General features: G+C 38.3%; 1 protein-coding gene across 1 annotated transcript in view; it reads right to left on the bottom strand.

Moving 5' to 3' along the window:
• LOC107098567 (metalloprotease TIKI2-like) overlaps positions 1-1,004 on the bottom strand; it is a 101,928-nt gene extending 100,924 nt beyond the window's left edge. The window contains exon 1 of the mRNA XM_015396309.1: positions 613-1,004. Coding sequence (XP_015251795.1) covers positions 613-726 — 114 coding nt within the window. The 5' untranslated portion in view covers positions 727-1,004. The remainder of the gene's footprint in view (positions 1-612) is intronic.
• Positions 1,005-14,977: the final 13,973 nt, after the last annotated feature.

The following is a 14,977-nucleotide window of genomic DNA, read 5'->3' on the forward strand; positions in this document are numbered from 1 at the left end:
TAACCTTGAAATATTTTAATAAGACCTACCATAGGCTGATCTAGGCTCACTTTGGAAAGGTCAATGACCTTTTGCAAAAGAAATCAAGTCAACCAAGGTGGGTGTTCCCCCACCTTGTTACATGAACAGCCCATAAAATTGGCGAGCGCGTAAAATTTATTTAGCCAAACCCGCTAAAGGCTGACAGATTTTGATTTTGGGATGAAAGTTTGTTATATTTGTACATGTTTTTTCTTTTTCTTCTTCTTATTATTATAATAATAAAAAAAATTATTATTATTATTATTATTATTACTATTATCATTATTCTTGAATTATTATTTTAAGAAGTAAAGAGGAATAATAATATCGAGTTAAACATATAGTCTAATTCAACTTTTTTTTAAAAGCCCTAAAGTTTGTTTAGATATTAAAAGCTCTAAACTTGTATGTTTGTTTATTGAACTTAATTTATTATTGCTTCAAGCAATGTTCTCCAAAATTAACTTTAGGTTTTAAATTCTCCAAGCAGTCAAAATGCAACAGAAAGGGAAACAGGAGTCTACAAATCTGAAATGTGCCACAGATTATTTAACGTGCTTCTGCGTAATAAAGTGTCCCATTAAAACTCACCGACTTTGGTGGGTCGCATTGCCTTGGTCTGCCCGTGCGCCCTGCGCCCCAGGGTGCCACTGTTCGCAGCAGACCGCCCAGGAGGACCCAGCAGAACACCGGCGAAAAGAACATCTCCCCAAGGTGACAGGACACTTGTGGCAGCAGGGGGGAAAAATAGTTTCTCTCTTTCTCTTCCTCTCTGTGTTAGTGCGTCCGCTCCTCTTTCTCCCTACCCTCTGAATTAAGAATAAAAAGAAGCGCTACCGGTGGCCTCTGGGCTCACATGTGCAGCTCGGCTGGAGCACCATCCCGCCTCTTCACGCACCCCGCCTCTGAGTTTGTTTTGTTTCTGTCTGGAGTTTTTCTCGTGTCTTCGCTCCTGAGGCAGGAGCTGAAAAAGTCTTTGGGAAAAGTTTGCTCTGAGCGAGTTTGGACGGTGAAGAGAGAGAGAGAGAGGGAGAGAGAGAGAGGTGAAATGGTATGAGTACACCCCTCACCCCTCCACAACATTACTCACGAAGTATGCACCCACCACCACAGCTCTTTTGGAGAGGAGTGAGCAGCAAGTCCCAAGAACAGGTTTGCATGAGAAAGGCCCATAAAGATAAGACAGAGGGGTCTAAAACACTTGTTTTTGGAATTTCACAAAACTCCTAGTTTGATCTTTCTGTGTAGCACTTAACACTCCCCCAATTATTTCAGATATACAAACCTTATAGAGAAAGTAATGGCTGGATGGTGTAGACATTTGTCTGCTGCAGGGTCAGACAGAAAAAAAATGACTTTGCAGCTTCCTACTTTGAGCGTCAATAGATCTAGAACTCACACTGGAAACGCTGATAGCAGAGCTGGAGTCTAGTTTTTGGAAAATTATGTTCTGTGGCCTCAACTTCCCACTCTGAAGTCACAACCTTTACTTACACCATACATTTGCATTTTGCAGAACACAGTATACAGTATTTTAATGTCATGGAGCCTTTTATATTTAAAAGACCAGCAACAACATTTTTTGTGATAAAAATGTTTTCCATTCGTGGTGTTTGTCCCAATGAATGCTAGAGATAGGCACCAGCTCACCTGCAAGCCTGCAAGGATAACAGTGTATAGACTGTGGATGGATAAATGGAAAACATCCAAATGTTAAAGGGGTGTTTATATTTTGAGAGGCAATGTAGTATAAATATGTTCTTTACTGTTTTTTTGAAGGCTCTAAATATTATTCTAAATCTCTATTGTTTTCCTATTCGAACAACACCTCAAATATACCCTTGGTGAAAGGATTTAACTCTGACTTTGATGCAGGGGATGCAGTTTTGAATCCTCGTTGTATCACGAGGGGCATCCTGCAAATTTCTGTGAGCAATTTGTAAAGTCTTGCGTTGGCAACCTCTGAACATGAGAGCAGCTAAGATGGAACAAAAACATCTAATTGACACAAAAAGGTTTTTGCTTTAAAGTTTTCTTCTCTTTCTGTTGTTTTTGTTTTGATATATCTATTTTAAATTGTCACTGATTCAAACTCTGTCAAAAAGGCCTCTAAACCTTGAGGTTCTGTATTGTGCCCCTGACTTTACAGTTAAAGTGCATACATCTCTATCTGCAGTTCCATACCTCAGATGGCTTGTTGCAGCAGCTGCTACAAATTATGGAGACTACTATGCCACTAATGCTGTTTTGCAAAAAAAAAAAAAAAAAAAAAAAAAACAGCTGTCAGAAGTTTGTGACACTGATCTTTTTTGTTAAAAGGCCATTTAGGATGCAAAATCAACTTTGTGTCATGATCTGGCCTGTTTGCTCCCCCTTAATTGATTATTTATTTCACCTGTCGTTTTCCCTCCCTGCCTCAATTATCATTTATTCCTCTCACCTGTTTCCCCTGGTTTATATTCTGTTCAGCCTGAGCATTCAGGGCCAGATCATTATTTGTCTTTCTGTTAGCCTGTCTGTTATTTTGATTCCTTGGTTCATGTTTTGGATCCTGGCGGCCAGTGGAAAGAGGTTTTTGTGTCTGTGTCGTCTCCTAATCGTCCACTGTTCCTCCCCTGCTGATTCCTCTGGGTTTTTGGCTCTATACGTGGGGAGGTTCAGTTTTTATCCCAGTAAGCCTGGCTCCAAGGAGGAGACCAGTTTAAAGGTCTTGCATTAAGTTCTGGTTCCACGTCCTGTCTCTGCTACCCTCTTCCACTGAGCCTCCCCGTCTGCACCTCATCCTGTCTGCTTCTATGCGTGACCGGCTCATCACGCTTCGGACTTTGCAGGACTCTGAACCTGCCTGGGAGCTCTACGAGGCCTGAAGGACTGGATCCGGCCTGTTCTGTCTGTTCCTGTCTGTTTTGGATGCCTGACCAGGAACGGCTTCCTACAAGACCACTGGAACAGCAGCACTGGGGACTTTATTGGACTGGACTGTTAAACCAGAGTGTCTGAGATTGGGCGGTGCCCCGCCCCCCACCTGCAGTTGTCGTGTGCCACAGATCCTACCAGCTCCCCTTTTAGTTTTGTTTTTCTTTAAATAAACGTTTTGAACTTGCCTACTGACAGTTTCCTTGAATACTGGGTCCATCTGTCCTCCCTTCATGACACTTTGTTGAGCTTTAAACCATGTTATGATGCTATTACTTAATCAAAATCATACCCAAAGTTGTCCAGTGCTTGATTAATGCAAGTCTAAGTAATCCTCGTGAATTCTGCTCTTTGACCAGTAGGTCCTTGCTGTCCTTGAAAAATTAGAATCCATCTCCATTTTACCTAAGACAGTAATTTTCTACCCCCTTCAGCTAGTAACTACCTTGATCGTGCCACATCTGTAAACATGTCCATCGTTCACATCGACAAAGGCACACATCACGTTTTTTTTGTTTTGTTATTTGCCCATTCTTGCTTCTGTCTCCTTGAACTCCAGTCGGCCTCAGCAGATGGCCACTCAGACTGAGCCTGGTTCTGCTGGAGGGTTCTTCCTGTTAAAAGGGAATTCCTCTCCACTCCAATTTCCTCTCCACTGTCACTACAAGCACTACAATTCACTTTGTTTGCAAGGTAACACTAACCCAGAAAGAGGGCTCATTTGTTGTAAATATAGCCACAAGTACATTGTCTACTGTGTGCTTGATAGTTCCCTCATATTTTCCCTTTGCCCTAAAAATCTACGAATGAGATGCTGGAGAACTGGATCATTCAAATCATTGTTGCATCCCCATCACAACTACTTATTGTTAAGAAAAATAGCTTGCCAAAAAATGCATGAACACTTGTACCTTGTATACAGAAAGGTCAAAATTGGATGTATGAAAACATTTTTGACTTCAAGAAAATATAACCAAACTTGACAGCTGACAAGCTGCCGCAGCCTGCAAAGCACCTGACTGTAGGCCGGCTACCAAAGCAGATAGTCTGATTAATAAACCCTCTAATATCTGCTTGTTAGTATCATAATATTATATGAAGTATGGAAAAGTTAAAAAAAAAGAAGAAAAGAATAAGCTTTTGCGCCTTAAAATAACTGATTATTTAGTGGCAATAAAGTATGTTTTGTTTAAGGGAGCTAAAATCAGATTTACCATAAGTCAATTTAATAGATAACACATTTAGAGCTAAAGCCAACATATTATATTAATTAAGCATTGGTATAACTGACTGTGTCCTGTTTGTGTTAGCTGAAAGTAATCAGATTTTTCTGTAAAGGAACAAGAAGTAGACTTATTTCTTGTAGCTGACTTGTAATGCACAGCAACAGTACTATGTTACTTTATGCTCTAGATAGCAGACAAAATCTCCAAGCATTCAAGCATTTTCTCTGGCTTCTTGTTGAAATAACTAAAACCGTAAATTTTGGCAGTTTTGAACCAGTTTCTTTTCTTATTCTCTGATATGAAGGTAGCAGATATTAGCCCATTGCAGCTATTTATTTATTTATTTATTTATTTTTTCAAAATTTAAGTCCTCTTTTTTTTAAAACACAGGATACACTGCAGGGCAGCTGAAAGCTAGGTTTAGCCTTATTTTCATCACCTTCATTTTAAAGATGTAATTACATGATATATCAAATGGGGCCAAGTCTTGTCCTTGAATACTTGTTAAGTATTAAAAGTGCTTTGTACAGGGATCCTGTATGGGCAAATAACCACAACTCTCGCAGTTATGATTAATTAACACAAATAAATAAGTGCAATTAAAAGGCAATGAGTGCATTGTTAAGTTTATGTTTTACACAGATCTCGTCTAAAGATGCATTACTCATGATGTGAAGTGGGCGGATCAGAAATAGCAGGCAGTGTTGAGGAAAAGTGACCCCTTTCCCCACTTAGGCTAAGATGTCAACGCTTCACTACTCAGCTGTGACCTCAGTTATTGTTCAAGTGGCAGACTGTGTGACAGAGTCAAGTAGTGGAAATTTATCATGGGGACTCCCTCAAACAAGTGGCTCCAGGCCCCCTCCTGGCCATGCCGCTGGTAGAAAAACCTCCAGACAAGCATCTCTTTGTCCTCGGCCGTGTTTTTCCCCGTCATCTCCACTCCTCTTCTCACCACTCAGCATTCACGTCTGCTCCAGAGCTGATCTGCTCACAGCTGACTGTCCCTCTACACCTTGGTTGTGTTTTCCATTCACATAAGTGCTGAGTAACTTTGATCTAATTATCTTTTAAACATGTTTATAAAAATTGGACTTGGATAACCATTACATGCTCCATTCACCAGTATAATCAAAGAGTGAAAGAAGTCTTTTTTTTCCCTTCCTCAGATAAAAAGCAAAAATACAATAAAAGCATGATGATGAATTCTAATGACTATAAACTTACTTGGCTGTTTTTCCAATTTTGTGGCTTCTACTCAAACAGGTGTTGGGTTTCATTTAGCTGCTTCAACTGCTCTAACCCAGCCACCTGCCTAACTTTAACAACACCTTGCAGAAGGTTTTCTCTTTGAACGAGCTTTTGCATTCTTGGCCTGTTAGAAGAGGGCTTATGAGCGACCTGGCTGCGGGAGATTCCTGGACTGGGGCCAGTGCTTACAGCATGTAGAGCCAGGGACGAAAGAAGACTTTACAGTTAATGTTCTATAAGCAGATTGCGGAAAGGCCCTCATCTACAGAGTACAGATTCGGGGAAGGCGTTGCAGAACAGGAAAGCCTCCCCCTGCTACTCATAAAGGTGTTATTTTAAATGTTGAACAATGCAAGTCTGTAGTTGAACCCTGTTAATATGCTTTTCAGCACGTTCTCTGGTTATTAGATTCTTCATGAGCAGATAAAGAGGAAAGCACACAGTGATGGGGGAGAATGAGACTTTGTTGTTGTCTGCTTCTCCTTGAGATTGTCTGCCTGTCTGATGCTGTGCAGGAATCCCCAGAAATCTCTAGCATAGCTCTGCAGTTTTTCTGTCATTAGTTATTCAGTACCAATTGTTAAACTCTTATTACTTAATAAATGTGTTCTGTTAATTATACATAAACATTTTATTTACAATGAGGAGATAGGCAGAATTCTTTTGTTTATGTACACAGGGACCCCTAGTGGTGTGAAGAAGAAAAAACAATATATATATATATATATATATATATATATATATATATATATATATATATATATATATATATATATATAGTGTGAGCAAACCTGGAATCAACAGATGGAAATCATTTAAAGAAACTGTGATTTCAATGAAAAAGAAGCAGCTTATTGTTATAAACTACCCACTGTTATTTTCCTTCATCCTTTCCAATGTTGGGGATGTTACTTAAAAAGTAACTACATTAAGTAATTTGTAACTCCTCCCAAAAAGTAATTAAGTTAGTAACTCTGTAATTGCACAATTAGAGTATCTCAATGAAATTCGATGATATGTACAACTTCAAGCTGTATCATATAATGTTGTAATATATATATATATATATATAGTTATCAAAAACATGTATTTCCTCTCATTATAAATAAGAGTATACAATGACAGGGAATTTAGAATAACTCTGAAAAAGTTAAGATAAATATGTGTTGTTAAACTAAGCTAGATAAATGTCAATCAGTGTTGTTGACGATGAGATGATGTGAGGAGCTTCATTCGATCAGAGCTTTGTAACTGAGTCTTTTTTCCAAAAAAAAAGAACAAAACAAAAAAAAATGTTGCCTTCCACTTCCAGTTTAAGAGCTCTATCACTGAATTCGCAGAGCTTCCCTCATCGCCTTTCTCTCAGTCTGTGTATGCAACAGTTAAGGAATGATGAAGACCCTCCCACATTACTTTGATCAGCCATTCTGCATCATTTGTGACCTGCTCCATTTATGGTGTAAATCTTTTGCCGCTGCATAGTGTGCTGATGAAAAGCTGCCTTTGATTGCATTACCAATGTGTGAAATGTTATTTGTTAGATTACTTTTTGAATAAAAAGCAAAGATTTAAGACTGTTCATCCCAACACTGATTCTTCCTAAATATAATTATAGTGCCATGCAGAAGTATTCAAATTCCATTTTCTTGAAATATGTTACCTTACACTGACAAAATTCAGTGTTTCACAGACATTTTATGTTATTGAGCAACTCAAATAACATAAAATACAATTGTGGCGTTCATATGGATTTGTACTTGCTAAACTAAAAATAAATTCTTATTACGCTCATAAGTCAGAATATTACTTTATGAAAGTGCACTTTGTTATAATTAACATTTGTGTAAATCCAGCTGTTCTAAAAAGGCCTAGGAGGTTTTTCTGTGATAATTGGTATGCAAACAACAGGAAGATCGAAACAAAGGTCAGGGAGAGAGTTGGGAAGAAGTTTGATAAAGGGCTAGGTTAAAAAAAAAAAAAAAGCTTTAGAAATAATAATAAAATAAAAGTTAATGCCCCATTATAAAAGTCATCAAACTTGAAAGGAGCAGGAGAGACCCTTACTGTAGATGGAAGAACCTCTCATCAAGACAGCATTAGTTAAGCAGTCCACAAATCTGACCTTTAATAGTAGAGTGTTATGAAGTAAACTCTAAAAAAAAATAAAACAATGAGAAGTCCTTTTTGCAGTTTGCAACAAGCAATGTATGAGGCAGAGGAAATGTGTGAAAAGAGTGGCCTTGATCAGATGTTTTTTTTTCCTACTTTGCCAAATGCTCTCTGCTTTATCTAAATGAATGCTGCACATTTCTCTGAGCAAGTCGTCTCCACAATCAAACATTATGTTTGCAGCATTATGTTGTGGACATGCTTTTTTTCAGCACTGACAGGGAATTGGGTCAAAGATGATAGACAGTTTAATAGATCACAATAGAAGGCAACAAAAGAAAGCCAGTCAGAAATTGAACAATAGTTCACACTTTGTTCCATAGGGCCAATGAAATGATACGGATAATCATTATTTAAACATTTTTCATTTGGACCAAAAACTATCTAATAAAAAAATAATCACTAAAGAAAAACAAATGGGTACCAAAGTTTATCTAGAATCAAAATATCTACAATTTTCCACTCCAGTATTTTGCTCTACTTTGTTCTCTATTTAAATCACCGCCCACCACCACATTCAGTGTAAACCTAACCCTAGTTTCCACCATACCTCTAAACTGACTCCCGTTAAAAATGGGGGTCCTCCACATCAGGACCTTCCCTTATGACCCCGTAAGGCCAGTTGGTTTTCAGAAGGTTACTAAATATACCAAAAAATTTCCTAAATAGGTAACATAAACAAGTACACACACACACACTCATAATACATCTCTCTCTTCGCGGGGCCTTTCCATTCATTTCTATTCATTGCATTGGGCCCCACAAGGAGAAGTCGGTCCCCACAACGTGCCACTTTATCAGAAAATGTGAAAAAAAAATTTTAAAATAAAAGACCACACACACACACACACACACACACACACACACACACACACACACACAAACTTTCTATATGTATTGAGGACTCTGTATTATCTTCCATCGACTTCCATTGGTTTTTAGTCATTTTCAACCCTAACCCTTATTAGTGCATATTTAACCTAAACCTAATTGTACTGTAGATCTAAGCCTAACTGTAGGCTAAAAAGAAAGCAAACACCAGCAAAATGTCCTAACTCTGTTATAAGTGGTCACTTTGCTAATGAAATCTATAAAATTGTCCTCACTCATAATTTTTTTTTTTTTTTGCCTCCACCCTCTTCTGCACCTCTTGCTCTGGCTCCAATATCCTCTATCCTGCTTTGAAGATGTGGATGAATAATATTGACTGAGCCCCTAGTGAAATGTTATTGTGGTTTCCCTTCTCAGGATGTCATGAGAACAGAGGACTCCATAAGAAAGGGGTAGGAGGAGGAGGACAATGATGTGCTCTATAAAGTGTCTCTGAAATGATTCAAAACAGGGATCATGTGAAACTAAGGTGGTAATAGGTGAAATTAAAGTTTGCTTTCTGCTTTGTTCTATTTTCACAGAGAAACTTTGCAGCATCTCTGTTTAGGTGTTTCCCACCAAACTGTCAGCCACGGCACGTCAACATGATGAGCAGAAATCCAAACAGAAAATTTTATTTAAAAATAGATATTATTGTTTTCCTCTTTGTTGTGATTGGACACATTTTAAAGATAGTGTTAAACAAATTTTGATGGCTGATATTACATCGTAGAAAGTATCCTCCGAAGAAGGAATGGATTCAGTTAAAAGACAAAATTACATGAGAAGCTGAACAAGTCTGTTCTGGGTTGGATTCCCAGCCCAGAGTCTTTCTGCATGGAGTTTGCATGTTCTCCCTGTGCATACATGGGTTCTCTCCTGGTACCCCGACTTTCTCTCACACTACAAAAATATGAGTGTTAGTTTAACTGGTTCTCAAAATTAGGTGTGAGAGTGTGCTGTTTGTCTCCCTGTTGCCCTGCGATGGACTGGCGACCTGTCCAGGGTGTACCCCGCCTTACGCCCGTAGACAGCTGGAGATAGGCACTAGCACCCCTCGCAACCCCAGCAGGGATAAGTGGATGGATGTACTTCAGGATAGTGGTGAAGATTAAGGTAAATAGTGGAAAGCAAAGTAAATGGACCTACCTCACAGCTGGATCTGGATGTTTACATGTAGAAGATAGAAATATAGGCTCATTGTCTTGTCAAATGATTGATCAGCATACCGTACGAGATGACTACTCTTCTCGCTGAGGCTTTTATGGACTAAATAGGAAGAAGGAAGTGTGCTTCAGATAATCTGCTTTGTTTCCTCTGATGAACTTGCTGACAAACCTCCTGCTTTGGTTTCCCTTGATAAAAGGACACAAGAAATAATGGATGGATACGTTTCTAACTTAAGGTTGATAAAGCCTGCTTAGTAATTACAATCACTTTTGTCTTTGTCGGGTTTTGTTTTTTTTATTCTATGAACCTAGTGAAGAAACTCTTTGGATTATAATACATATTATCTTGAGCTTTACACAGAAACCAACTTATGTTAGAATGGCATACCCCATGTTTGTTTTGTAGAGCAGATAATGCTCTCACATCACAGGCTTAGCTCCCAAAGTCACCCTGAGATGCATTATACTCTCTCTCACTGATCACCGCCATTGGGAGAAATTGCATTATCCAAATCTGCAGGCCCCCTGCCATTTTTTTTCTTATCTCAACCCCATCTACCTTATGAAAGCAAAAGTAGAAGAGATGGGGGAGTAAAAAGGCTCCTCCTGCTGTTAAGCACATCACCCTTTTAGATATTTGAATGGTAAAAGAATTGGATGCAGAGAAATAATAATATCTCCTTTCCCGTCATTTTAGTTGCCATAGTGGAGTTTCTTTAAATCCCAGAGCTGGATAATAGTTTGTCATGATACAATAATGTCATAAAAGTAGAATATCTCTAATGTTTGTCTCTGTGATAATGCTGTCATTGTCTGAGGATGTCTCAGCCAAACAAGGCCTTTTTACATTTGCAAGAGAGTATTAACAGCATGTGTTATGATATCATGAAATCAAAGCCTTGGGTCTTTAGTGATGTGCAGGGACCAGACATGAATTCCAGCCTCAGGGATCAGATGAGCTCTTCTGTAAGAAGCACAGAAAAGAGAAAAGGGATTTGGATCCGATCTACTTTTGAAGATGGTTGGATGCTCTAATGAGGTCCTTTGAAGATTAGTTTATTGTTCCAGGTGCTTTAATGTCATATGTATAGTAAATTCATGGCTTTAAAGTTTGCCTTGGTTAAAAGATACCTACTTAAGGTGTGTCAGAGAATGCAAAGTGGATGTGTTAGCCACTTTTGGTCTGTGGTTGCACTTTCAAGCTTTTGGAGTTTACACGGTCTAAAGAAAGCTAAGACCAGCCTCAGAGAATTCAGCTTCTGGCTCAGCATTCAGACTGACGGGATTTTAACTGTTTACTCTGCATTCATGTAGAGTTTGTTTAGTTCCTCTGGTACTCTCTGTCTGGTCATACAGCATTCCCAGTGGTGTTGCCTCTGTTGGACAAAAAAATCATTTCAGAGGGGTCACAGACATGGTGTGTCTCCTTGAGCCAGGTGTTTAAATACCGAATCATGTGAAGTTGTTTGCTTGGTCAGACGTGTGTTGAAAATCCTGACAGACTGGTACAGCAGATAAGTTCCTTTTAAGGTAAAAAAAAAAGTTAAAAAACCACAAAGTCTACAAAAAGGGCTGCTTTGATGGGCTGGTGTGGGATTCTCACAGCCCAGTAACAAATAAACATACAACAGTTTAGCTTTCATTTAAAAAACTTTATTATTTAAAACGAATACCTTTATAGAAATGCTCCTATCTGAGATAAGTTACATTTATTCCGACTACTACAAAAAGTTGATTAGCATATTTAGTATTACCATACATTATTATTAACTATATATGGATTTTGTTGCAGTGGCTTGAACAAAAATAAATACTGATATTTACCAGTTAATTGTTTGAGCTCTGGTAGCCAGACTGCTGTTGCTCTCAGTATAACATTTACCTATACAAGTCTGATAGATTGAGCTCCTTTGTGTTCCAAATATAAAACACATATATTTATCTTATTCCTTTCTTTGGGAAAAAAAGAGTTGCAGCCTTATTTCAGGAAGTGGTGCAGGGGAGTTTTGCATCACCTTTTTGCTCCACACAGCTTGAAAACCTTCAACAACATTTTCTCTGGCATCTCAATAAAGGACTTGAACATACAGAAACTTTAAGATGGAGAACTGATGTTGTTCTAACTTAATATGTTCAAACTTTGTTATGGTTCAAAACATCCAACCCAACCTTGCCTAGTCTCCCGCTGTCACTGAACCGCAGGGGTAAAATCACTATTATAAAAAGCTGCAGTAGACTGGGGTAGAAGGGTATGAGTATAATGTTGCTTAATTTGACAATTCATGCTGTCTCTCTTTATCATCTTCAATTTGCCGTCTTTTTCCATATATTTTTGGAATTCAGTTCTGGTTAATTTCAAGACCAAGGTGGGGTTCTGTAACACTTGGCTGGTCTGTTCTGTCAAACCTCAGGAGCCGAGTTCACGTGTCAGAGCTGGATGTGCATTCATCAGAATTTGAGAGGTAAGTGGAGGAGGAGGGTTGGGAATAAATAAAAAATGTAAAGAGAAATATGGATTTTTTTCCTTTTTAAAGCCATAAATGTGAGAAAACAAAGGACTTAGATGGTGAGGGCTGATTTCATATGATTGATGACTTTGTATTGATATCATGCAAACATGATTTATTGTTTCTAGGGGCATATTTAAAATGTCTGCAAGTCATGGTTTGTGGAAAAACAGCAGAGAAGGAGGAAAACCTGTCTTTATGACAATATCATGGCTGACAAATCTCATAAACACACAGATCCACATAAACAGTTAAACAGGTAAACGGACATAGACCTACACACACCAGACTTCTTTTCTGCTCTTTTGGCATCGTTCCTTCAGCGGCTACTCACCGACACTTGGAGCTGTTCTGGTGGTTGACAAGGAGCAGTTTGACTGTCGACAGACTTCAGAGTCTGCAGCAAAGCATGCCGCACCATTACGCTACACACACTTACACACAGACAGTGATATAAACAAAGATCCATACAGACTCACACAGTCGAAACATGTCAAGAAAGATGACTCCTTTGACAGAATACACACAAACACACAAGGCATTTCAGATGAGCACATTAAACGGTGGCGTTTGAGCTGCAAGACACACAAACATCACACAGAAAGACCTGAAGCACATGAAAACAGTAGGACTCCTGTGAATGAATAGAAACACAGACAGAGATTTACACAGTCCTCCAATGGAAAAAGTCCACAAAAGTCTTTTTCTTTTGTTCTTTTTTTCCACTTGATCCTTAGGATGTGTCACAATTAACTCACTAAACTACATTAAAAAAATGAAACAAAGTAAGTACGTCAACCCAGTCTGTTCCACTTCCAGGTTTGTTTATATGTTTTCATGGAGTTATGTTTGGGATCAGCTCCAGTCTGTGTTCCTACAGTAGGCTCACTCAACTCTCAGTGAGTGAGACAAATGATGAGACATATTATCCAAAATTCATTCTCAAAATTACTATCTAATTTATTGCATTATTACAGCGTCAAGTAAAGATTAGTCAGGCTCTTCTAGTAACGCAGCCTAGGAGTATAGCTTAAGTGCTACACATCAATAACATAGTGATGACAGCTCCCAGTCTCCAACTGGTCTCATGTAAGATAAATTGCTGCCTGAATCTGAATAAGCTCTGACACTCACAGCCCAGCAGTAGAGCCAATAAAATACTTGGAGCAATATAATCTGTTTCGGTAAGGATTTCACATGCAATGTTACATGCAAACCTTTTAGACTTGGTATAACAAACACATTTTTACAGGAGACTGTTTAATGTACAGGGTGAGAAGCTGAAAACGAATGAAACTGTTTCCATGTCACATCACCACAGTAGTTAGAACCAACTGGCAGCATGATTATCTTGAAGAGTTGTACAACTAATTCAAGAAAACCTTTTTCTCTGACTTTATATCATGAAAAGTGACTTTTATTCAAACATTTGGTACTTTTCTAATTAACAGTTCACATTCTTCTAACTGCCATCTGACTGTCAGAAGTATATCAAAAAAGTCACAGAGATTAACTTATTTTATTGTTCATCTTAACATTTGGTTGTTTGGTTTGGTTATTACACCAACAACCAAAAAAATAATGCAGTTTTACTTTGACCATCCAACCAGTGCCTATAGGCCTCTAGGATTAGTGACGTGAAAGATGCTTTCTGTAAATCGTGCTTGTGAAATGCTTTTTCTACATGAGAGTGTGCACCCTACATACCGTAATCTAAAACAAGGTTGCCACTATAAGTATTAGATACTGAATAATTTGATATCAATCCGATACCAAATGAATGCAGAACAACATTTTTAAAGGGGTCATAGAATGATTATACAGTGCATTTGCTCATGAATATTTAGGTGAGCTGGGGGGAATTTCAAAATCATCCGGGATTTTGATGTACAGCAAGTATTCGAAACAGGGAGCCAGCGGGGAACGGAGCGACCGAACCCGACCCGGTGACGGTAGCCTGGACAATGGCGGCCCCGTGGAGATGTCGATGGGGTTTGAACTTCTCTGTACATCCATTTGACCCACTGAACTATCGTTATTCATCTATGACAATGTAAACTCAGTTTTGCACTCTATGACCCCTTTAACTAAACTCAATTAACTAATGGGTTAATTGAGTTTAGGTTAGGTATAGCGTTAGATACATGTACTGGTAATAGATAGGGTTTGAGTCTTGGTTGGGCCATATAAATGAATGTAAAGTAAAATGATGTAAATGGAAAGCCCCTATAAGCATCGCAAGACTAACTGTGTACTGCATGTGTGTGAAGATGGTTGGACTGCAAAGCAATGATACCTTTTGTCAATGACTGCCTCAGACAGAGAGCCACAACGCAAAGTAGGAAGGTCCATAACCCCATGATGTTGTGTGTCATTTGTTTAAAAAGAGGTCATAATAAAAGTAAGTCAGATTTTTTTGCTTTTTTTTTTTTTTAACTTTTGTTTTGGATTGATAAATTGTACACATTTTTTTTTTTAGATCAGAAAATAAATAAAATACCTGTCTTTGTATGCTAGTGTTAAGGGTTTTTTTTTTTTTATAATTTACGTTATCTTCCTTCTACCTAAAAGTCTTTGTGATTTTCTCTTTGTTTTTTCCAATATTTATTTAAGAAAAAAATGCACACACGTTTTTTCTGTTTATTCAATCTTTCTGTTGATCATCTTTATATCAACTTTATCCAAACACTGGACAAAGGAAAAATGACAAAAAAAACAACATTTTAGGGTCATAAGTTTGTTTTTATTGACCTTATGTATTAAAGTGGTCATAGAATACAAAACCGAGTTTACATTGTCCAGGCTACTGTCACCAGGTCTGGTTTGGACGCTCCGTCTCCCTTTCCCC

The sequence above is a fragment of the Cyprinodon variegatus genome, unplaced genomic scaffold (assembly GCF_000732505.1).
Source record: "Cyprinodon variegatus isolate N-32 unplaced genomic scaffold, C_variegatus-1.0 Scaffold790, whole genome shotgun sequence".
Classification (NCBI taxonomy): domain Eukaryota; kingdom Metazoa; phylum Chordata; class Actinopteri; order Cyprinodontiformes; family Cyprinodontidae; genus Cyprinodon; species Cyprinodon variegatus.